General features: G+C 43.1%; 1 protein-coding gene across 3 annotated transcripts; it reads right to left on the bottom strand.

Moving 5' to 3' along the window:
* Positions 1-153: 153 nt before the first annotated feature.
* MEAF6 (MYST/Esa1 associated factor 6) lies at positions 154-24,298 on the bottom strand. 3 transcript variants are annotated; one of them, XM_007453805.1, is made up of 8 exons: positions 24,209-24,298; positions 22,894-23,009; positions 19,382-19,469; positions 19,157-19,202; positions 5,685-5,877; positions 1,860-1,889; positions 1,697-1,754; positions 1,027-1,061 (listed from the first exon to the last, which is right to left on the bottom strand). In XM_007453805.1, exons 1-7 carry the CDS (start codon positions 24,296-24,298, stop codon positions 1,742-1,744), a joined length of 576 nt encoding a protein of 191 aa, XP_007453867.1. In that variant the 3' UTR covers positions 1,027-1,061; positions 1,697-1,741. The 3 variants fall into 3 exon arrangements, with proteins under 3 accessions (XP_007453866.1, XP_007453868.1, XP_007453867.1); XM_007453804.1 differs by lacking the exons at positions 1,697-1,754; positions 1,860-1,889 and adding an exon at positions 154-540 and having other exon boundaries at positions 1,028-1,061; XM_007453806.1 differs by lacking the exons at positions 1,027-1,061; positions 1,697-1,754; positions 1,860-1,889 and adding an exon at positions 195-236 and having other exon boundaries at positions 5,681-5,877.
* Positions 24,299-25,524: the final 1,226 nt, after the last annotated feature.

The raw sequence follows: 25,524 nt of genomic DNA, 5'->3' as shown, positions 1-25,524 counted from the left end.
CAGCAGGAAGGTATGAGCTGTACAATGGCATTACAAAAAGTCCCAAAAGAAAATGAGATGGTAAAAACAATCATAGAAAAATGATAAAACACAAACAAAATAAGAAAACGCCAGATATTTACAGCCTCCCTCTGAAATGTGACTGCTCTACTGTTCAGCATAAAACAAACCTAGAGGACATTTCTCGATGCGCATCACAGATGAAGCTGGTGCCAGCCAGTTTGACGGGGGAGACACTGGTTCCAAGAAGGGAGAAATGCACAGTTAGCAACTTGCTGGGATTAAAACAATGTCTTGGGTCGTCCTGCAATTGTTACTGAAAATGACACAAAATAAATGCTCCAATATGGTCTTACAGAAATGACTTGTTTGTCACCACATTTCAGAACAAACTACTCAGAGTCACAGGCACCAGGTCTGGGAAAGCAGAGATGGATGGCCACGCAGCCAGGTGAGGGGTGTTTATCTTTGTGAGGTCGGAGGAGGGAAGCAGGGCTCTATAGCCTGGACGCTTCTGCACTAATGAGTCTTCTAATAATCCTGAAGAGAGAAAAACAAAAGTCCCAACTTATTCTCAGCAGAACATTGATAAATTCTCACCAACAACCCTGCTAGGCTATTGCTCTGTAGCCAAAGATTCTATTTCAAATATGACAGACAATATTTCACATCGAAAATGGCTTGTCTTCTGAGTCCACAAAGGGACAGAAACATCAATTCTGCCTTATTAGACCTGAGAACTCACCAGTTAGAGGCATGGGGGTGGTGAGGAGGGGTAGTATTAACAGTTCATTATTTAATCAAAGGGAATTTTTCTTCAGGAAAAAATGTGTGAGCCTTTCTCTCTCCAAAATATAAAGAAAGTACACAAACCTAAAAGTCAAAGTGCATCCAGATGGATACCCCAGACTTTAAAACAAGAACTGTGACCCCAGATTAGGAACACTCAAGCTCTGAAGACAAATACGTTTTTCTAACCGTCTACAAAAATCACCAGCCTCTCTGAAATGGTCTGGCTGATACTTACAGCTCGTGGTTTTTTGTTTAACTTCAGATCAATCCTGTGATAGGAAAGATAAAAGATATTTGCATTTTAATTTACAGAAAACGGGTCCAAGAATCAGCTACTGCATAGGGCACAAGCTATAACAAAGGCTATTTGGTTAAGTAAAATCCACATTCTTCATTAGACTATGTCATATTTAGTTGTTTACCCAGATATCATTAAGCAGGTATTTATTAAAAACATGAGCAGATACTCTTGCCACAAGGTAAACTTAGATGACTCAAAAAGAAATACACTATAGCAGTTATAAAAAAGTCGTACAATTTTAAAAAATTATTCCAAAATTACACGTTAAAGAGCTTGGGTTAAGAGGGCATGCTCTACGTTAATGTGTTAGCTCTGCAACTATGTTGCTGATAATCACTGAGACACTGAGTGATTAAGAACAGGGAAGAGACTAGGAGTTTGTATTCCTGGACATGAAACACAAAAGAAATTCAACAAATTTCAGTTTTTAAATCTTTCCAGAGCAAAACATCAAGATCTTAAACTATCAATCTCCTTATGAAGCAAAGCCAGGATATCAATTTAAATATTAATCAAAGTAAAGGTTATCTATTTTTAAAGAAATTAAAATGCATAAAAGTGAAGTTTACTGAATTTTGCTTAAGTTATTAAATAAAATGTTACCTCCATCACGTTTTTCTGTTTTTAAAAAAAACTTCCCAGCCTAACCTAATATACATACCTACAATTAAACAGATAAACTATGGGTTAGAAAGGTCTCAAAAAGGCATATTTGTCTCTACACACTAAACAACACAGCACAAATACTAATTCAAATCAAACTTACTCAAAGTCATAATCAAACATGCCAGACGGGCTGAGGGGCAGCATTTGAAAGGAAGAAAGCAATAGAAATTAATATCCTAATTGAATAAATTAGTTGATTAGCCACCCTAGCAAGATTTGTAGAAACAAAATCACTTTTAAGAATCTTAAGCCACAAAGTTTCAAACATCAAAGCACCAAAGATTCTGTGGTTGGGCGATTCCCTTCCCTCAATGGATTTCATATCAGAAGAACAGACTATAAAAAGAAAAGTTATTTCATTAGAAAACTAGACACCTGCAGGCCTTCTATTAACTGCCAGATTCAGAGTTAGAACTTTTAAAATATTTAATTATAATGAAAAATAAACAGGGCATTTAGAAGAAATAGAGAACAAAGGGTTTAGTCACATAATGAAAAGTGCTTTGAAGACCGTACCAACAGCTCAGCATAATACACTTTCACTAAAATGAAAGATAAAAATATCATAGAGTTTTGAAAATAAAAAACATTTTGCAATTTCTAACTCGGGTTTTATATTTAAGCATGTCCAAACATGGTACTCCTTTTCTCTGCATTCATGCTACAAGCCAGGGGTTGAATCAGAGTCTGATTCCAAAAACCACACAGCCATATGACTCTGCCCCTGAACTGGTGAGGGCAGTTAACGGTTTATGTCAGGGCTACAACTGTGGAACGCCGCCGAAGTCTGCAGTGCACCTATTGAAACAAAGGGAAGTTGACATCCACAAGCACCCAAGCCGTAAGGGTCCAGACGCGAGAGCAGTCTAGAGGAGAAGGCCGTTTCGGGCCATCACTGCTAACAGACCATGGGCTGGGCAGACCTCCAAAGCAAATGTTAACCAGGGGCACGACACCAGCTCCTTAGCTGGCTCCAGAGCCTTTCAGATGGTAGACAGGAGGTAAAACAATATGTAAAACGGCTGTGTTTCCTCCTAGCCAATGTTTGCAAGAGTGAAGCTGGAAGAAAGCTTAACTTCAATAACCTTTATGCAACAGTTTCACTTAGGACATTTGGGAAAAGTATACAGCAAGTGTACAAACCAGGAACTGTCAGGAATTTAACTTTCAGCCTAACTTAACTTTGTTCAGAAATTAAAGAAGTAGACTGTACCTACCTCATGAAAACGTCACAAACTACCTAGAATTCTAGAGCTTGGTACAGTAGCAAAACCCTGTACGAGCAGCTATAAGGTTATACCGATTTCAACTTTTTTCTTTAAAGACACTGGGACTTATCGTTCAGATATCACGTAAAAGATAAGACTTTAGAATCTTGTGATCATTTATGAATGCTAAAAATTATCTGATAGATTTTTATATTCCTAAAGAGGACAAATTCAAAGTTCTTCCCTTTTTGCTAGGGTACTTATTTATTTCCACTTTGCTTTACTCATCACTAAACAGTGTCTTACACCATGGTGGGTATTCAGACTTTTGTTGAAATAATTTACTGTTGACTTTTATCTGACAATATGGGGTGTGGTACATTGAAGGAGAAACGACACTGTACTGGGAGCAAAGTTACAAACATGTGTAGACAAAGTGCTCCCCCGCCCCCATCCCCCAATCAGTCAGACCCACTAAGACATTAGTCAGGGGCGAGGGGTTTGGGCCAGACACAATTCCTGACTAGAGATGGCAGGAATCTGAGAAGGTGTGCTAATAAACCTATTTTCTCCAGAAAGAAGGCAAATCAGCTCCACTATCCTCCCTCAGGGCAGGTGAGTCCCTAAGGCCAACGGAGAAACCCAGCAGGATACTGAACCTGGGGAACACAAAAGGATCCTGCTTTCCAAACAGAAAGCCCCATTGTGAAGGCAATAACTAACATCAAATATCTTTTTAAATCCTAGTATTTTTCTGGAAGGAGTTAGCTCCTAGGGCCGGGAGAGGAAAGGGTAGGAAATGCTGTTACTATGGAAATCTACCAGCAATCTGCAAGAAGAAAGTTAAGTAAAGGTCTAATTCCCTTTTATCAGCTGATCGTATCATTAAGGAAAATAAGGTATTACCTGAAATAAACAATAGCTATCAATAGAGTCTAGTGTACCAGGAATGGAGAAAGTGTCCCAGAAACTTTCAAGGAATTTACCCCTCCTCTACTCTGAAATAGGAAAATAATTATCCCATTTAAAATGACACTGGTGTAAACTTAATGAAAGCAACACAGAGCATGACCTTTTTATCTGGACAATTTAAAAAAATATTTTTAAGAGTATGGATCTCTGCTGTTTATGATAAACTAGCGTCAGTCCTGTCACAGCGATTAAATAAGCTGTAGCCTTACCAGAAAAAAAAAAAGAAAAGAGAGAGAGAGATGCAATTTTTGCTCTCTCTTACTGCACGTATGAGATTGGCGTGGTGATTTCTGGTTTGCAGAAAAATGTTAGCCTGCAGTCCTTAGCCACTATCTGGAGGATATACTATTTCTGGGTCTAAAAACCATCACCAGCATTGACAAGAAAAACTCTTAGAAGAATTAAAGAATCAGTTGATGCCAAGGAGGCTTAAACCCGTTAGAGTTAATTCTGTATTATCCCTGTATGCCACATCTGGCAAAGGTGACAACTGTAATATCCTGGGTGCCTGAGGGAATGTTCTGTGGGACAACCCAGCCCAGAAGCAAACTGACTGGCACAGGGAAGCCCACCCATTCCTTGCACGCCCCCTTTCATCTCCTCAGCATGCAGGCTCCTAAGAGGAGCAGGACAAAAGCCAACCTGGTGGATATCTGGTTTTCAAACCTCCCAGAAGAAGGTTTGAGGCCATCCCTTCCTCTAGAAACTACTGCATTACCCTCTCTGAGTTGAGCTGTAGAATTTCCAATTATCTGAGCTAACAGGCCCCGGCATCATCATATAAACCCCAAGGAGAGTGAATGCTAAAACCCTCTCTGGGTGGCACCTGACCTCTCTGTCCACTGATGTGATTCCTATCTCATTAGGCACTACAAAAAAAACACAGTGAACAAACATTATCTAGGAAGGTGCTCTCATATCTTATAGCCCTTATATTGTTCCTCTGATACTGAAATCAGCATTTTACAAAGATAAATAAAAACAGAGAAATCATAAGCAATCAAAAAACTTGTATTTAAAAAGCATAAAGGGGCTTCCCTGGTGGCGCAGTGGTTGGGAGTCCGCCTGCCTATGCAGGGGACACGGGTTCGTGCCCCGGTCCGGGAAGATCCCACATGCCGCGGAGCGGCTGGGCCCATGAGCCATGGCCGCTGAGCCTGCACGTCCGGAGCCTGTGCTCCGCAGCGGGAGAGGCCGCAGCAGTGAGAGGCCCGCGTACCGAAAAATAAAAATATAAAAATAAAAATAAAAAATAAAAAGCATAAAGGCACTATCAGATCAGTTCTGTCCATCCTCCAGGGAATAAGAACAGGCAGCGATCAAGGTTAGGAGCAGAAGACTTATATCCCACTTTTCAGCTTCCCAACACACGCTAGTGGCATTTTCCAAACACTAGTACACAGATTCCATTTCTATTTCCCTTTTTCTCTTCTGAAAGGATTTCAAATTCACTGTATTAAACAAAAGTTTTATGGAACCAAATTCTCCTACACTAGCAACACTGAGAAGGATGTCTTCCTTCACAGTTACTCTAATGCCCACTAATTCCTCCCTTAGAGAAAAATGAGCCTGTTTCACTTGGACCAAATGAATTTCTTCCCATCAGCAACAGAAAGACCACACCAATCCTGAAGAATGTTTATTCTATTAAAGTCCCTTCACAGCAATGGTCACGGAAGAGCTCTAAGTGGGTGGGGATAGGGTGGGGGCATAGGGGGTGGGGAAAGGTGGTCCCTACCACTGACCTGTGCCGGTTTTTATTCTTTCGTTTTTTATGGCTGCTGTGATGACTCCCTGAGGAAGCAGAGGAAGCAGCCTTCTGAGGTTTCACTCCCTGCACAGATCCATCCAGATCCTCAGGGTCCTCCTGGCTGGGCTCGTTCTCCTGATTGTGGAAGTCTGGAGAAGTGTCACTTTCCGTCCCACTTCCTGGCTCCCCTGGAGGGAATGAACACAAGCCCCCCAAAGCATCATCAGTACTCCTCAGGCACTTTGTCCATCAGTCAGGAAAGAATTCCTGAGCACTGACACATAGAAAAAGACTTGTTTCCTACCCTCAAGGACCCTATGGTCTAAGGGACAGGAAGATACATACAAAGTTACCAGAGTTCCTGAGAAACCTGTAATCTGAAACAATGTAACCAGAGGCAACAGACCTAAAGACAGCTGGGAGATTGGACCATACAGCCAAGATAACCTCGCTATATAAAGGTTATTTAAACAAGAATATGCTTGTTCCCATTATTAATATGGGATTAATAATTACACAAGAAGCATTATCAAAAACATTACATAGGTCTTCGGGAGGTGAGAGATGACCTGGGGAAAACATCCTACAGCTGGCCCTGGTTCCCTCCCCAGACCACATGGGAATCCTGACTTTCCATCAAGAAAAAGGGCCCAGGAGGAGAAGAGCCCCATTACCTAAGTTACTCTGAGAAGCCTTAAGAACATTACCTTTAAAGTGGTAATAATACCCTTCAGCTAACAGATATTCCCAAGTTTATTTATTTTTAACACCTTTATTGGAGTATAATTGCTTTACAATGGTGCGTTAGTTTCTGCTGTATAACAAAGTGAATCAGCTACACATATACGTATATCCCCATATCTCCTCCCTCTTGCGTCTCCCTCCCACCCTCCCTACCCCACCCCTCTAGATGGTCACAGAGCACCGAGCTGATCTCCCTGTGCTGTGCGGCTGCTTCCCACCAGCCGTCTATTTTACGTTTGGTAGTGTATGTATGTCCATGCCACTCTCTCACTTCGGCCCAGCTCACCCTTCCCCCTCCCCGTGTCCTCAAGTCCATTCTCTACGTCTGCGTCTTTAATCCTGTCCTGCCCCTAGGTTCTTCAGAACGATTTTTCTTTTTTTTAGATTCCATATATATGTGTTAGCATACGGTATTTGTTTTTCTCTTTCTGAGTCACTTCACTCTGTATGACGGACTCTAGGTCCATCCACCTCACTACAGATAACTTAGTTTCGTTTCTCTTTATGGCTGAGTAATATTCCATTGTACATATGTGTATGTGCCACATCTTCTTTATCCATTCATCTGTCGATAGACACTTAGGTTGCTTCCAACTCCAGGCTATTGTAAACAGAGCTGCAATGAACACTGTGGTACATGACTCTTTTTGAATTATGGTTTTCTCAGGGTATATGCCCAGTAGTGGGATCGCTGGGCCATCTGGTAATTCTGGTAATTCTAGAATTCTAGAAATCTGGTAATTCTATTTGTAGTTTTTTAAGGAACCTCCATACTGTTCTCCACGGTGGCTGTATCAGTTTGCATTCCCACCAACGATGCAAGAGGGTTCCCTTTTCTCCACACCCTCTCCAGCGTTTACTGTTTGTACATATTCCCAATTTTAAAACATCCCTCAGATATATTAAATAAACAAGTTCAAGAACAATTTGCCTAAATACGTTTTTAAGAAAAATTACAGGTATTTTGGTAAAACGTATACTTTTTCTTCCTGAAAGGAATTTCTTGAAACTCTTAATACAAAAGGATGGGGGAGGAAAAGACTTTCACTTTACTGAACTGTTGAAGAATCCTAAATACGTGCACACATTACCTGTTTCTAAAAATTGTCAAAAGGGGTTATGTGGACAGCAGAACCAGGGACCACCTTTCTTCTTTTTACGTCTTTGTATTACAAACTACTGGGAAGAGATTTCAAATTGAGTAGCACATGGATATGAGAGCTAAAAGAAAGAGGCAATCCCAAAAAAAGCAGAAGAGAGAAACAGAAGCGGATCTCAGCAATCATGAAACCCTATTTTTGAACACTTTGTGAAAACAACAGAAGAAGGAGCTCTAAAACTAGGAAGCTAGAAAAAGTATACTGACCAACCCTGTCCTGAGGTTCAGGAAAACTGATTTCATATAAAAATTAGCACAAGAACTTCCAAACTTACTACACAAAGCTAGAGTAACCAAGACTGCATGGTACGAGCATAAGAATAGACATACAGGTCAAGGGAACAGAATTCAGAGTCCAGATATAAATCCTTACATTTATGGTCAATTGAGTTTCAACAAGAATGACAAGACAATTCAATGAAAAAAAAATCATCTTTGGACAAATGGTGCTAAGATAACTGGATATCCACATGCAAAAGAATGAAATTGGAACCCTATCTCATACCATATACAAAAATTAACTCAAAATGGATCAGAGACCTAAATGTAGGAGCTATAAAACTCTTAGAAACTATTGGATTAGGCAATGGTTTCTCAGATAAGACCACAAAAGCAAGCATGACAAAAGAAAAAATATGTAAAGTGAACTATATCATGTATGTAAAACTCTTGAACTGCAAATATCACCCAAAAAGTAAAACAACCCACAGGGGTGAGGTGAGGGCAAAATGAGCAAAGGGAGTCAGCTATATGGTGACAGATGGAAACTAAACTTTTGGTGGTGAGAACACTGTAGTATATACAGAAGTCAAAGTATAATGTTGTACATATCAAACTTATATGTTATAAACCAATGCTAACTAGAAAAAAAAATCACAACCCACAGAATGGAAGAAAATATTTGTACATCATATATCTGATAAAGACTTGTATCCAGAATACATAAAGAACTCTTAGAACTCAATAATAAAAAGACAAAAAAAAATTGAAAACATCAGCAATGGAGTTGAATAGACATTTCTCAAAAGAAGATACACAAATGGCCAATAAGCACAGGGAAAGATGCACATCATTAGCCATTAGGGAAATGCAAATCAAAACTATAATGAGATAGCACTGCCTACCCACTAGGGTAACTATAATGGAAAGACAAACAGTAACAAGTGTTGGTGAAGATGTGGAGAAACTAGAACCTTCAAACACTGCTGATGGGAATATAAATTGTACAGCCAACTTGGAAGACAGTTTGGCAGTTCCTCAAAAGATTAAACATTGAGTTAACAAATCACCAGCAATTCCACTCCTGAGTATATATCCAAAGAGAAATGATAACATGTTCACACAAAACTGGTCATAAATGTTCACGGAAGTATTATTCACAGCAGCAAAATGTCCATCAACTGATGAATGCATAAATAAAATGTGGTATATCCATGCAATGGAATATAGGCACAGCTCGGAGACATTGTGGATTTGGTTCTAGACCACCACAATAGAGCGAGTATCAAAATAATGTGAGTTACACAAATTTTTTGGTTTCCCAGTGCATATAAAAGTTATGTTTACACTATACTGAGTCTATTAAGTGTGCAACAGCATTATGTCTAAAAAAATGTACATACCTTAATTTAAAAATATATTATTGCTAAAAAATGCTAACCATCATCTGACAGCACAGGGTTGCCACATTCAATTTGTAAAAAATGCAGTATCTGCAAAGTGCAATAAAACAAAGTATGCCTGTATTATTCAGCATTAAAAAGAAATGCAGTAGTAATACATGCTCTGTTTGGGAGTTTTTAAGTGTGATCACAGCGTAAAGGGCCTATCATTTATATAACTACCATATGATCCAGTAACCCCACTTATGGGTATTTACCCAAAGGAACTGAAATCAGGATCTTGAAGAGATATCTGCACTCCTATGTTCATTGCAGCATTATTCAATAGCCCAAATGTGGAAACGACTTAAATGTCTGTCAGTAGATGAACGGATAAAGAAACTGTGGTAGGGCTTCCCTGATGGCGCAGTGGTTAAGAATCTGCCTACCAATGCAGGGGACACGGGTTCGAGCTCTGGTCTGGGAAGATCCCACATGCCACGGAGCAACTAAGCCCGTGTGCCACAGCTGCAGAACCTGCAAGCCACAACTAATGACCCCGAGTGCCACAACTACTGAGGCCCATGTGCCTAGAGCCCATGCTCGCAACAAGAGAAGCCACTGCAATGAGAAGCCAACGCACCACAACAAAGAGTAGCCCCTGTTCACCGCAACTAAAAGAAAGCCCATGTGCAACAAGGATCCAACGCAGCCAAAAATAAAATAAATAAATTTATTTTAAAAAAAGAAAATGTGGTATATACATAACAATGGAACATATTATTCAGCCTTAAAAAGAAGGAAATCCTGTCATATGCCACAACATGGATGAACCTGGAGGACGTTATGCTAAGTGAAATAAGCCAGTCACAGAAAAACAAATACTGCATGATTCCACTTCTATGAGGTATCTAAAACAGTCAAACTCACAGAAGCAGAAAGTAGAATGGTGGTTGCCAGTGGCTGGGGGGAGGGGGGAGGGGGGAGTTGCTGTTTGATGAGTATAAAGTTTCAGTCATGCAAGACAATTAAGTCCTAGAGATCTGCAGTGCAACTCTGTACAGTTAAGACCATTGTACTGTGCACTTAAAAATCTGTAGGTCTGCACTCCCCTGGTGGTGCAGTGGTTAAGAATCCACCTGCCAATGCAGGGGACACGGGTTCGAGCCCTGATCTGGGAAGATCCCACATGCCGTGGAGCAACTAAGCCCGCATGCCACAGCTACTAAGCCTGCAATCTAGAGCCCATGTGCCACAACTACTGAGCCTGCGCTCTAGAGCCTGCAAACCACAACTACTGAGCCCGCACGCTGCAACTACTGAAGCCTGCGTGCCTAGAGCCCACGTTCCGCAACAAGAGAAGCCACTGCAATAAGAAGCCCACGCACCACAATGAAGAGTAGCCCCCGCTCGCCGCAACTAGGAACGCAACACAGCAACGAAGACCCAATGCAGCCAAAATTAAATTAAAAAGTAAAAAAAAAAAATCTGTAGATCTTATGTTTAGTGTTCTTGTCACAATTTAAAAACTATCATTTGGCAATACATACTGAAAGGGACTTCCCTGGTGGCACAGTGGTTGAGAATCCGCCTGCCAGTACAGGGGACATGGGTTCGATCCCTGGTCCGGGAAGATCCCACATGCTGCGGAGCAACTGAGCCCACACGCCACAACTACTGAGTCTGTGCACTAGAGCCCGCGAGCCACAACTACTGAGCCCGTGTGCTGCAACTACTGAGGCCCGCGCCTAGAGCCCGTGCTCTGCAACAAGAGAAGCCCGCGCACCGCAACAAAGAGTAGCCCCTGCTCGCCGCGACTAGAGAAAGCCTGCGTACAGCAACAAAGACCCATCGCAGCCAAAAATAAATTTTAAAAAAATTTAAAAAAAAAACCAACATACTAGAATATGTATACAAGAAACGGGGGTAGATTTCTGAGATTTTTCAACATAATACAGGGGGTGGAGGTGAGGGCAGGTAGGGTGAGGATAGGACAGGACTGGCCACAGTGTGATGGTTTGGGGGCAGTGTGATGGGTACACAGGGATTCATTGTTTTGTCTGTATTTGCGTAGATTAAAAATTCACTCTAATGAAAGAGTTTAAATGTAATCTTTTTCCCCCTTATTTTACCCCAGTGTATCTGTAACAGGCCCTCCCAAGGTATGCTTTTAAGAATGGGAATGGCAAGACTCTTTTTGGAAAGTCCAGGGTGTTTTCCAACACCAACAACCAATTCCCTGATTCCCCAGACACCAACACTTAAATTTAATTCTGACACTAACTACTGGAGTCAGGGAAGAACCCACAATTTAAGGGCTCAGTCCCACAAGAGTGCCCCCTACTTCAGACACCAGTCACCAGTCCTGGTCCTCCCAGACATCCAACAGACCAGCCATAAACCAGGGGTACCACAACCCCCTCCTCAGGGTCAATAATTTGCTAGAATCAGGAACATGCTTTATTACAAAGGATACAACTCAGAAACAGGCAAATGGAAGAGGCACACAGGGCAAGGTATGGGGAGCAGCGTGGAGCTTCCTTGCCTTCCCTGGGCTGGGAAACTTCCCAGCACTGCACCATGTTCACCAACAGAAACTCCATCATTTAGGGGTTTTTATGGAAGTTTCATTATGCAGGCATGAGTAATTAAGTCACCAGCCACTGGTGATGAGCTCAATCTCCAGCCCCCTTCCCCTCCCTGGAGGTTTCAGGGTTAAGGCTGAAAGTTCCAAACTTCTAGTCAAGGACTGGTCTTTTGGGTGACCAGCCCCCATCTGATGCTATCTGTGGGCGAGGGAGGGGCAGTGAACACAGCCACCAGTCATCTCATTAGCATACAAAAGACTACTCTTTTGCATGCTAGCCATTCTTTTTTTTGTAAATTTATTTATGTATGTATGTATTTATTTTTGGCTGCGTTGGGCCTTCATTGCTGTGCACAGGCTTTCTCTAGTTACAGCGAGTGGGGTCTACTCTTCATTGCGGTGCGCGGGCTTCTCATTGCGGTGGCTTCTCTTGTTGCGGAGCACAGGCTCTAGGCAAGTGGGCTTCAGTAGTTGTGGCACATGGGTTCAGTAGTTGTGGCTCGCAGGCTCTAGAGCGCGGGCTCAGTAGCTGTGGCGCACGGGCTTAGGTGCTCTGCAGCATATGGGATCTTCCTGGACTGGGGATCGAACCCGTGTCCTCTGCATTGGCAGGCGGATTCTTAACCACTGTGCCAGCAGGGAAGTCCCATGCTAGTCATTCTTAATATTCTGGAGAGTCCAAGAGTTTTAGGAGCTGTGTGCCAGGAAAGGCGACAAAGACCAAATATACATTTCCCTTCATACAAGTACTGGGCTGTATTTATGAAAATCATTCTTTGACACAGTAGTGCCACTTCTGGGATACTGTCATACAGAAATTAAAACTCCACTGCAAAAAAGCATATGGGTACAAGTATGTTTACTGTGACACTGTTCATAGTGGGGGAAAAGGGAGATGATGGGAATATTCATCAACAGAGGAGGAACAACCAGACTAGGGTGTATTTTCTGGCTTTTAAAAAGAATGCGGGACTCCATGTGGCTCAGTGGTTAAGAATCCACCTGCCAGTGCAGGGGACACGGGTTAGAGCCCTGGTCCGGGAAGACCCCACATGCCGCAAAGCAACTAAGCCCGTGCGCCACAACTACTGAGCCTGCGCCCTAGAGCCCGCAAGCCACAACTACTGAGCCCGCATGCCTAGAGCCCGTGCTGCGCAACAAGAGAAGCCACCGCAGTGAGAAGCCTGCGCACTGCGATGAAGAGTAGCCCCCGCTCGCCGCAACTAGAGGGAAGCCTGCGCGCCACAATGAAGAGTCTGCGCGCCACAACAAAAAAGATTCTGCATGCCGCAATAAAGATCTCACGTGTGGCAACTAAGACCCGACGCAGCCAAATAAAGAAAGAAAGAAATAGGGTTTCCCTGGTGGCGCAGTGGTTAAGAATCCGCCTACCAATGCAGGGGACACGGGTTGGAGCCCTGGTCTGGGAAGATCCCACATACCATGGAACAGCTAAACCTTTGCGCCACAGCTACTGAGCCCGTGCACCACAACTACTGAGGCCCGCGTGCCTAGAGCCCATGCTCCGCAACAAGAGAAGCCACCGCAATGAGAAGCCCATGCACCACAACGAAGAGTAGCCCCCGCTCGCCGCAACTAGAGAAAGCCCACACGCAGCAACAAAGACCCAACGCAGCCAAAAATAAAAATAAATTTATAAAAAATAAATAAATAAGACTGCAAGATGCTAACAACAGCGGACACAGACAGTCCTTACCATAAGCCAGGCACTGCTGTACACACTTCAAATATATTAATACATACAACCCTCACAAGGGTTAAAAAGTTAAAAAAATCTAACGAAATATAAAAAGATGAGTCTAAGATACAGAAGTATGGTCAGGACAGCCTTCCTCTGCCGTACTTAATCTTATTTATTCAGATAAAAAATGTCATCTCTGAAAATGCAAATGGTGGAGGCACTGGTTGGGGAAGGAGCAGGCTGACAGGGCATGTAGTCACAAAAGCTTTGCATCACAGACAGGATTGCAGAAGGGACACAGGACTCACTGAGGAGGGGCTGGGCACAGGGGAGAGAAGGGTTAACTAAAAAGGTGGGAAACAAGTAAGGAAGGCAAGTTAGATACGGCAAATTTTCTCTATGTTGCAATTCTACTCAAATACACTGAGGAGCAAAACCAACTATTTACTCATTTGGGGCCAGTTGCTATGGGAGTTCTGAGTAAATGGATGGATGAATTGGTCATATTCTATAAAGTGGGTGCATGTGTACACACGCACACATGCAAACACAAACAAAGCAGCGGAAGTCAAATCAAAGGCCTATGAATAGAGTCCAGGCAGTAACCGATGTCCCAAAGGGCTGATATGGATACTAAGTATTATGGGAGCCAGAGAAGAAAGAGTGGATTATTCAGGAAAAGCTTCACTGAGGGGGTGGAATTTAAACTGGACCTTGAAAAATGAGAGCCAAAATAAGTACAAAAAATAGCACATGCAAAAAAATGCAGAGGTGAGAAAACACAAGGTATTTGGGACAAATAAATCAAACAACACCTTTTAAACAGAGAGCTTGAGAAATGACAGGTGAAATGGAACGATAGGTTGAGCGGAGTCATAACTGTCAGACTAGGGGATCTAACACAGGGGACAATACGAGGGGATGTTAAGAAAACTGACTTGTTGCTTAATCTTTCTGAGCCTGCTTCCCCATCTATAAAATAGGAATTCTTTCTTTCACGTCTTGAGTATCTCTTATGGACGAGATGCTGGGCTAGATGCTTGGGGCTACAGCCATGTTCCCTATCCTCAAGCAGTAGTTTTAGGGATTAAATGAGATAATGTAAAGTGTTTGCTTAGTGTTCGGAACACAGTAAGTGTTCAAATCTCAACATCTCTGAGATCTACAAACATATAAGTCAAATTCCAAGCAATCAGTCAGGGTTACTTGCAGTAAAACAGCTGTTAGCAGCACATAACAAGATGAAGGCATCCAGAATTTCGGAACAGGGAAGTAACACCAAACAACTAACGTGTATTGAGTTCTCTGTGCAAACACGTGCTTTAAGATTAGGCTAGAAGCGGTTTATAAGAGGGACTGGAGCTGGGAGACTAGATTAAACACTGTTAATGTTTCTCACAAAGTGAGAGCACAGAGTAATAATCATTTCCTTCCTTGGCTCACGGAAGCAGAAGAGAAGTGATAGCAAGAGGACTGGGTTACAACATATCAAGGTACAGCAGCAAGTCAGTCAATCGATTGCTGCTGCCACCATGAAAAGACACACGAGTTTGCCTCTCACTGACATAAAACTGAGCAACTCATTCTTAGAGCAAATAACATCAAATTTTAAGTTAAATACATCTACAAATGAGATGCTCTACTTAAAGGACGAGCTACTGAATAGTGCCACAGCAGTGACTCCTGATTAGCACGAAACGTTTAAAGGCAGAAAGGAAGACACCCAGAACAATGCTCATGCAGCTGTTCACTTACCTGTGCAATGATGTAGATGCTGGAGGGGTTTGCTTTGATGAAAGCTTCAGAGAAGCCCAGTAAAACAAACAGGTGAGACTGCTGATCCTTTACAGGAGCCATGGGTTTGAGCCCTGGTCTGGGAAAACCTGCCTGCTTTGTTTTTCTTTCACTTTATTCTTTTTAGAAAAATATACAATGCCTCACTAATTAGCATAAAATTCCCCTTTGGGACCATGCCAATCCATTCTCATTCTAGTGTAGGTACATAAGAAGCCAAAGGAAGCAAAAGTAGTGCATTTTTTGAGGAAAATTTCAGAACAGTTCAAAAATAAATGCCAAAAGTGCAAAACTCCAAAATCCTTGAGATCTGAGAATATACAAGTACAAAATCTGAGAAAGGACTGTTTTCTTCTTTGCCACCAAAGATCAAAAACACAGGAGTCATTCCACAAGATCTGTTATACAAAAAATTCTGAGACAACGCAAAGACTCTGTACAAAGGAAAAAAGAGTGAAAGGCAAAGCAGACCATTCCTCATTCCTCTCTTGGAATTAAAGTTTGGATCTTTTGGGGACCCTCAAGCCTTGAACTTGGTCCAAGCAGTCCTAGCAGAAGCAAACATACGTCTTCTCTGGAAGACAGCACCTTCATCCCAGCCGTCAAATTATTCCACAAATACTTTTAACTATAGTAAACAGAAGTACACAGTCAAAGATAACCAACAAGCACACAAGGAAATTAGATTTCTTGAGTGATACAACAGCAGAAACAACCAACAGAAAGAGGCTCTTAAAGACTTCAGAAACTGAAGTTAGATACAGACTACAGGAAACCTATGCTTACTATACTTAAAGAAGTAGGGACTTCACAGATGGCGCGGTGGTTGAGAATCTGCCTGCCAATGCTGGGGACATGGGTTTGAGCCCTGGTCTGGGAAGATCCCACATGCCGTGGGGCAACTAAGCCCATGCGCCATAACTACTGAGCCTGTGCTCTAGAGCCCGAGAGCCACAACTACTGAGCCCGTGTGCCAAATACTGAAGCTACGCACCTAGAGCCCAAGCTGTGCAACAAGAGAAGCCACTGCAATGAGAAGCCCGCGCACCACAACGAAGAGTAGCTCCCGCTCGCCGCAACTAGAGAAAGCCCGCACGCAGCAACTAAGACCCAACAACAAAGACCCAATGCAGACAAAAATAAATAAATAAATAAATTTATTTTTTTAAAAAAGTAAAAGGCAAGTTTGAAAACAACTGCAAAGAAAGATACTAAAAAACCACATAGCAGGGGCTTCCCTGGTGGTGCAGTGGTTGGGAATCCACCTGCCAATGCAGGGGACATGGGTTCGAGCCCTGGTCCAGGAGGATTCCACATGCCGTGGAACAGCTAGGCCCGTGAGCCACGGCTGCTGGGCCTGTGCTCTGGAGCCCGCGAGCCACAACTACTGAGCCCACGTGCCACAACTGCTGGGGCCCTCACACCTAGAGCCCATGCTCTGCAATGAAGAGTGGCCCCCGCTCACCACAGCTGGAGAGAGCCCACACACAGCAATGAGGACCCAACGCAGCCAAAAATAAATTAATTAATTAAAAAATATATAATATATATATATATATAAATCACATAGCAGATTTTTTAAGTAGTTAAGTAGAATTTCTGGAAATTAAAAATGTAGTAATAGGACTTCTCTGTTGGTTCAGTGGTTAAGACTCCACACTTCTAATGCAGCGGGTGTGGGTTGATCCCCGGTTGGGGAACTAAGATCCCACATGCCACGCAGCATGGCCAAAAAAAAATTTTTTAAGTATAATAAAAGATTTAAAAATCAAGGGAAGGTTTAACAGTAAATCAGACTCAACTGAAAAGAGAATTAGTGAATGGGTAGGTCAGAAAAAAAATTACTCATAATGCAGCACAGAGACAAAAAAGAAGATATAGAAAAGATAATAAAAGACATAAAGGATGAAATGAGAGAGAAGGTTTAACTTACATTTAACCAGAGTACCAGGAGAAGAGAGAGAGCATGGAGCAAACACAGTATCTGAAGAGGTAACAGCTGGGAATTTTCCAGAACTGATAAAAAATACCAAACCATAGTTTCATGAAGTCCAATGAAACCCAAGCTAGATAAATTAAAAGAATGAAATCCAATAAAATAAATTTAAAATGAGATAAGTAAAGCAAAGAGGAACAGAAGAAGAAAGTAAGCTGGACGTAGTACTAAGATTCATTCCCCAAACACATGCTATAAATTCCTATTTGCTTTCTAGAGAGGAACCCCAAATTTGGCTTTAAGCATTTTAGCACCCATACAAAGAGGGAAACAGTCAATTACCAGGTCTTCAGTAAAAACCAACTAGTCGTTCAGGGAAAACAACTATTCCTAAAGGAGATAATAATTAGTAATGATAATAAACGTTTGCAATGTCCTAACAGAGTGACACATTTTACAGGACCAAAATGTTACTAAGTGCAACTTTATAGGAAAGACCAAGGAATACCAATATGATATATTCCAGAAATGGGGCTCAATCCAGGGGGAAGATCTTAGGGGAATGGATGGCCTCCACATGCTCCAGAAAATCTTCAATACATCAGTATTTGTCTCAAGTCAAGCTGCTGAGCAGTGGCTTTAGGAGTCTTCCTGACCAGCATCTAGGTGCACCCCTTCTGTGTGGGTAATTAGATACAGAGCCATATACTAAACTATCTGCTAAGCCTGGGGCAGGATAATAGGCTCTTGTGAAAACTGAGGAGTCAGACATCATTCCATCACAGCTCACAGGAGTAAGGTCCAGAATGTTCTTAACCAGTCTTGTTACTCCACAAAGCAGATGAAATGGCTCTACATTCTAGAAGTGGTATTAATGGAGAAGAAATAAGATTTAACTGACAGTCATAATGAAAGAAAAAATCAAAAGGACTTGGTCCAACTGATTAGGCTGGCAGAAAGGAGTCAAAGCTGCCTACAAAGTTTTGAAGGACGGAGAACAGAAGTACTCTGAAACAGAACAACTATGCAGACACATTTTGAAGGAAAGAGAACAGCTCAGCTTTAGACAAAATGTTTGAGTCTGACCATCTGAGTGGAAATGTCTAGAAGACATTTTCTAGAATGTTCTAGAAATGCATGACTAAAGCTCAGGAAAGGAGTTAGGGATAGGGCTAAAGATTCAGAAATCTGTACATGGAGATAATAACTGAAGTCACTGAGTAGTTCTAATTCCCATACTACCAAAATCCCTTCTCCTCAAACCACTGCCCTGGTAATGCAAACAAGACAACTTGATCCCACGACAAGATATGCCATGTGAAAATACCCAGCCACAATACAAAAAGCAGGGTGTGTTCCAGAGTGACCCAACCCACAGGGAGAGCATCCAATACAGCTACATAGAGTCTGATACAGCAAGATAAACCTGCAGTTCTAAGTCCCATCACTAGAAATTAGAAAGGAGTTAGACTGTATGGCTTACATACAGAGAATGATACAATTTCTCTACAAAGTAAATACTACCTGCTCTCCATTTTAAATTTAAGAACACACAGGTACATTCTGTTCATAGGATCCGAACTTCCTAAGAATTATTAAATTGGGTACATGGGGATTTATTAGATATGTCTGAAATTTTCCATGATAAAAGGGTTTTTTTAACTTTAAAAAATTCCCTAAGACTCAACAGGAGTGAAGACATATCTCTGTGTCTTTGAACAGGTGAAGTCAACCTTCATGTGACTGAAAAGGCAGGAAGGACACGGTAGTTTCTTCCCCCAAGGAAAGACATGATGAAGGATACCCAAAAGGGTTCCTAACTTCTAGAAAGAAGAGGCAAGAACAAGAGATGCAGTCTTCAGATACACCGTTGGATAGGAATTAAATATAGGGGCGATGGTAGCTTAAAAATAAACTGATGAAAAAGTAAAAAGATAAACTTACTCTTTTCAATGAGCTGGTCCTGAACTCCTGCCAATGCACTTACTGCCTAAAAGAAAAAACCACCAGTTACTATAAAAATTATCACAGATCTCAGGAGAGCACTCACAGACAGAAAGGAAAGAGACAACCAACTCACAGATGGACAGGAAAGAGAAAACTCACAGAAACTTAACGGAGGTCTTCCTTAACAATGGGCCACAGAAGGATCCCCCCCGCCTCACTTACAGCTGCTGAAGTAACTGAGGATTTACTGAAGAGCCGCTCTGCTTCCTTAAACTTCCGGTTCCTTCTATCGTTTTTGCTATTGGAGTTTCTAAAACACACACAAGAAACTCATTATAAGCACCAAGCTATGTCTGTGGCTCAAGCTGAGGACGCACCAGGACAAATGTAAGGAACTCTTTGTTTTTTAAATTACCAAGTTCCATACAGAAATGCCTCCACACCACTTGGATTGACCAAAATGACCTTCATGCTGAATGCCTATGTATACAGCAATGTTTTCCAATGGATGGTATGTGGTCCACTGTGACACATGAGATTACTTTAGCTTTAGGTTCACAATCATTTTCATTTAATATGTATTTATTTTAATGCCTATTATTAAAAACATCTAGCACAGACTAGTGCTATGAAGTATCTCTGTTAAATAATCTTAGTTTCAAAAACTTAAAGGGCTTCCCTGGTGGCACAGTGGATAAGAATCTGCCTGCCAATGCAGGGGACATGGGTTCGATCCCTGGTCCGGGAAGATCCCACATGCCGCGGCAATTGAGCCCGTGCGCCACAACTACTGAGCCTGCGCTCTAGAGCCCGCGAGCCACAACTACTGAAGCCCGCGTGCCACAACTACTGAAGGCTGTGTGCCTAGAGCCCATGCTCTGCAAGAAGAGAAGCCACTGCAATGAGAGGCCCGCACACCGCAACAAAGAGTAGTCCCCGCTCACCGCAACTAGAGAAAGCCCACGTGCAGCAACGAAGACCCAACACAGCCAAAAAGAAATAAATAAATAAATAACTTAAAGAAAGAACCAGAGTTCCTTAGTGAAATGACTGATACCAGGTCTGAGACAAGAAAATGACAAGGATGGGACCTCCTTGGCAGCATAGTTGTTAAGAATCCACCTGCCAATGCAGGGGACATGGGTTCGAGCCCTGGTCCGGGAAGATCCCACATGCCACGGGGCAACTAAGCCCGTGCGCCACAACTACTAAGCCTGCTCTCTAGAGCCCGCGAGCCACGACTCCTGAGCCCACACACCACAACTACCGAAGCCCAAGCACCTAGAGCCCGTGCTCTGCAAGGAGAGACGCCTCCGCAATGAGAAGCCCGCGCACCACAACAAAGAGTAGCCCCCGCTCGCAGCGACTAGAGAAAAGCCCGTGTGCAGCAACGAAAACCCAACACAGTCAAAAATAAATAAATAAAGTTACTAAAAAATTTTTTTTAAAAAAAGGACAAAGGAATCAGCCTGAGGAGGCTCCCTCTGGCCAAGTTTGGGACAAACTAAGCATCAAAAAGGATAATGATGGGTGTGTCAGCATTGTGAAAAGTCAGTGAGCTAAACACTTACGATCTGTGCACTTCTTTGCATAGATTTCAGTAAATTAATTTATACTAAAAAATAAAATAAACCTTTACAAAGTGACAGTACTAGATCCCAATACGCTGTTTTTTTTTTTTTAAATCCATGCATCTACAGTGATTCTAAAGAGAGAGAAAGAGAGAATGAAAGGGAAAGAAGATAAAAAGGGAAGACTCTTCTTTCAGAATACCAGTAATAAATGTAAAAGGAACAGTAAAATTAGAATCATCATTTTGCAACCTCCATTATAATAACTAATTCAGATAATCAACAATGGATACTAAAACCAGTGACAAAAATTGGGATGAGCAGTATAATCACACTGCCTAAGAAGTATAACCTCCAGGGACTTCCCTAGTGGTCCAGTAGTAAAGAATCCACCTTACAACGCAGGGGACGTGGGCTCGATCCCTGGTCAGGGAACTAAGATCCCACATGCCGTGGGGCAACTAAGCCTGCATGCTAAAACTACTGAGCTTGCACACCTCAACTAGAGAGCCCTTATGCACCCTGGAGCCTGCGTGCACCACAACTAGAAAGAGAAAAACCTGCACACCACAACTACAGAGAAGCCGGAGCGCTGCAACTAGAGAGAAGCCCACACGCCGCAACGAAGAGCCCGAGCACCACAATGAAAGATCCCGCGTGCCACAACTAAGACCCGACACAGCCAAAGATAAATAAAATAAATAAATAAATAATAAATAAATCTTAAAAAATAAAAATAAATAAAATGTATAACCTCTGAAATCACTTGTTAATTACAAAGAGAAAAAAATAACTTTTACAATGGTGAAATCCTATGATCAAACTTAGCTTCACCAATAATGGGGTAATCTGTCATTATGTGCCTCCTGATAAAACACAGGTAAACAACAAGAGGTACACAAATCACTAATGCAACATTTTTGCCAAAAATATTTAAAGGATCTCTCATGAAGTCACTATAAGAAAAACCTGGAATTGGGACACTCTACAAGACAATGTATGTCATAAACAACCTTACCACCAAAAAGGGTGGGAAGCTCCTAAATTAAGAGACTAAGGAGACACAACAGCCAAATGCAATGCACAAACACTCACTGGTTCAAAACAAGGTAGCAATGCATTTTAGGAACACTTAGGGAAATATGAATAAAGACTGTATATTACATAATGCTATTAATGTAGTGCTCATTTTCCAGGCATGATAATTGTTGGTTACATAAGAAAGATGTTCTTATTCTTAGGAGGTACCTGCTGACATAATTTGGGGCAAATGTCATGATATCTGCTTTTAACTTTTAAATGGTTCAGCAAAAAACATATATACATATATATATGGGAGAAAGGGGAGATGTAACTACAAAGGGGTAGCATGAGGGAGATCTTTGTGATGATGGAAAAGTTATGTATCTTGATTGCAGTGGTGGTTACAGGAATCTACCCACATGAAAAAATGACAGAACTACATATACACATTATACCAATGTCAATTTCCTGGTTTTGTTTTTGTACTATATGGTTACATAAAACCCAACCATTGGGGAAAACTGTACTGTTTTTGCAACTCCCTATGTATCTATAATTATTTCAAATTAAAAAAAATTTTTAAGTGTAGATATAGGTGTGTGTATTAATACATATTATAGATAGGGAAAAAAGAGAGGAAAGCAAATGTGGTAACAAGTTAACAACTGGTGAATGCTAGTGAAGGGTATCAAGAGATCACGAACTATTCTTTCAATTTTTCTCTAGATTTGAAAATTTTCAAAAAATTTAGAAAGTTTTCAAGAATAATATTACTAAATAAACCGTGGTACAGTTGGCACACAGGTATGGCAAATCTTGTGAGGGTGTGACTCGTGACTGATTAAAATGTAGAAAACACTGATAGCAGTGCTGTTGTGTAAGGTATTATATGCTGTATTTCATTTAAGCCTCACACAACCCTGTGCCACCGGCCGGACTTCCTCTACTATACAGATGTAGGATTTGTCCAGGGTTACTCAGTGAGGCAGTGGCTGAGCCAGAGTTCAAGCTCAAGTGCAGACCTCTGTCCACCCCACTTTACTACTGTCTCCCTGCCAAGTCACTACCAACGACATACATAGCCCTAAACACAAATATTACTAGGGCACAACACAAACACTACAGGCTTCTGACACTCACTTTTGGTTGGTCAGATACCGATCCCAGCCACGAATAATGTTGCCATACATCTGAGTGTCTTCCAGGTAGCTTCCTTCAAAAGCATAGATCTGTCTCTCCAAGTTTGCCAGTGTTTCCTGAGAGATGAAAAACAAGGAAGTGGTTAATGCCTTCTACATGCAAGCATTAAGCCTAACCAAACTGAAATCTTGATATCAGACTTATAAACTCAAGTTCAACTATACAGAGTCAGCCTTGCGGAAAGAAGGATGACATGCGCAGGGGCAGGCAGTTTCAGACTAAGACAGTCTAGACCCATCTTGTTGGATCCCTTTAAGAATAAAATGGAATAGAAAGAGCCTGTGCCCATTAAAATGTACACCCATGCCAAAGTTTGCACGTACTCAGGGGCTTCGTGGAAACCCAGCTGTCAAGAACCTGGGCGGAGGAAGAACATGAGCAGTCTCTACTCCCACGCATAAAAGATACTGCTACCGGGAGAGGGAAGGGTGATCAGCCTTCCAGAGCCAACTCGCTCCCCTCCCTGCAGGCTCCGAAACGCCGCCTGCACTGGGCTGCGGTTGCTATGGAAACCTGGAAGGGCAGCTTCAGGTGAGATGGGCCTCCCGATGCCCAAGCCAAAACGCAAGGGGAGGGAGGGCTTAGCCACCAGGGTGCAAGGGGTCCCGGGTGCGTGTCACAATTCCTAATTCCCTAGACTGAGTCCGCTTCCCCTCGCCTGTCACCTTCTAAGATGTTCCCAAATACATCACAACCCTGCCCATCAAAAACCGCATCCAACTAATCTACTCCTAGTCCCCAAAAGGACATGCGCCCCTCCATCTTCCAAAGGCCTGCCTGGATGTGTGGGTCCCCCTCCCACACCTGTTTCCTACCCCACCCCCCAAAGCTCACTGGCAAGCCCGAACCAATCTCCTACAGCCTGCCGACAAGCCCGGTCCCCATCCCTCAAAGATCGTGGACCCGCCCGCCCTCGCCCACCCCGCAGAGCTCATGGACACTCTCCTCTCCAGGGCTCCCGCACGGAAGCCCCCAACCCCTGACGCCATCCTTCCTCCACGCCCCCACCTGCCTAGTCCCCCTCCCCCTCCCCGGCTCCGCGCCCCGCCCCCGGCCCCGGCTCCCTACTCCGGATGCGCACGGCCGGGAGGCCGAGGCGCCGGCGGGCCGCGCAATGCGCAGCCGTCCTCAGGCCGCCGGACTCCCAGCCGCCGCGCTGCGCCAGCGGAGTAACGAGCGGCGCGGCGGGGCCGGGTCCTGGAGGCGGAGGCAGGCACGGGGCCCCAACCCGGGCGCCCCCTGTGCCAGCCCTCACCGCCAGCTCCTGCTTCCGCTTCACGAGCTCCGCCAGCTCCCGCCGGGTGTCCGGGATCTGCGGCGGCGCCGCCTTGTTGTGCATCGCCATGTTGTGCCGAGGCGGGCGGTGGCGGGGCCCGGCTGGGGGCGGTCCTTGCGCGCCGCCGCCCGCCAGGGGGCGCCCGCCGCCACACTGCGCCTGCGCTCGCGGCTTTCGGAGGCTCGCGGTGCCCCGCCGAGCTCCCGCCCGCCGGCGCGCGCGCGCCCTGCCAGGAGGACCTCAGTGTTGGGCTCTGCTCTTCGTCCTGGCCGAGTTTCTGCACCACAAATTCACTGTGTCCAAAATCAGACCTCTCCGAAGTCTCCTCAGTGAATGACTTTCATTGTCCGACGAATTGCCCAAGTCAGAAACATGGGTGCCATCCTCACCCTCCTTCATCCCCTTAATCCTATCCAAAACCAAGTCAAGCCAAGTGGACTCGACTCCGGAAGAGCCCGCAAATCTACTTTCTTTTGTCTGCCATCTCCCTCATTCATCCAGGCTCTCCTTATTTTTTGATACATTATTCCAACAGCCTCCTGTTTCCACCCTTAGCTCCATTTAATCCATTATCCACAGTGGTGCCAGGATGATTTATTTTTGGAACGCAAATGTGGTGTCACTCCCTTGGTTAAAACCTTTTCACGGCTTCCCGTTGCCCTTTAGGGACACAAATATGTGTGGTAGCTAAGGGCACAAACGATCCAGAACTACCTTGTTCAAAATCCTACCTCTACCATTGATAAGCTGTGTCACCTTGGGCAGGTAGCTAAATTCACTTGTCTCAACTTCCTCATCTATAAAATAGAGGTAATAATAGTGCCCACCTTATACAATTGCTGTGAAAAGTAAATCACTTAATGTAAGGGGCTTGGCAAGTAATAAGGACTATGTAAGTAAAATCAGTAAGTCTAATACCATTAACTTTGTATTCACCTGCCCCCTGCTTACTTCTCCAGTCTCTGATCTCTCCATTTTCCAGGGTTCTGCAATTTCACTGGGAATCTAGGTAGGATTTTTTTTTTTTTTTTTTTTAATCTTGCTTGCTTGCTTCTTGCTTTCCTTTTTTCTTGCATTCTTTCTTTCTTTCTTTTTTTTTTTTTTTTCCCCTCCCACGTTGCTTTGAAATTCTTTGTTTCTTCAATCGTGGATTTGTACTTTCAACAGGTCTGGAAAATTCACAGCTATCTTTCTTCAGATATGCCTCTGGGGCTTCCCTGGTGGCGCAGTGGTTGAAAGTCCGCCTGCCGATGCAGGGGACACGGGTTCGTGCCCCGGTCCGGCAAGATCCCACC

Source organism: Lipotes vexillifer, unplaced genomic scaffold (genome assembly GCF_000442215.2).
Source record: "Lipotes vexillifer unplaced genomic scaffold, Lipotes_vexillifer_v1.1 scaffold213, whole genome shotgun sequence".
Taxonomy (NCBI): Eukaryota; Metazoa; Chordata; class Mammalia; order Artiodactyla; family Lipotidae; genus Lipotes; species Lipotes vexillifer.
Note: the sequence above shows the minus strand (reverse complement) of the source record. Positions and strands in the feature narration are given on the sequence as shown.

Bases quoted from the DNA above. Each gene is read 5' to 3' on its own strand.
- MEAF6 (XM_007453806.1), bottom strand. From the start codon at position 24,298: ATGGCGATGCACAACAAGGCGGCGCCGCCGCAGATCCCGGACACCCGG. The intron at 19,203-19,381 runs GTAAGTGAGGCG...TTTTTCTTTTAG, and splicing joins CCTCAGTTACTTCAGCAGCT to GCAGTAAGTGCATTGGCAGG. The intron at 237-5,680 runs GTGGTAGGGACC...TCTTGGAACCAG, and splicing joins ATAAAAACCGGCACAGGTCA to TGTCTCCCCCGTCAAACTGG.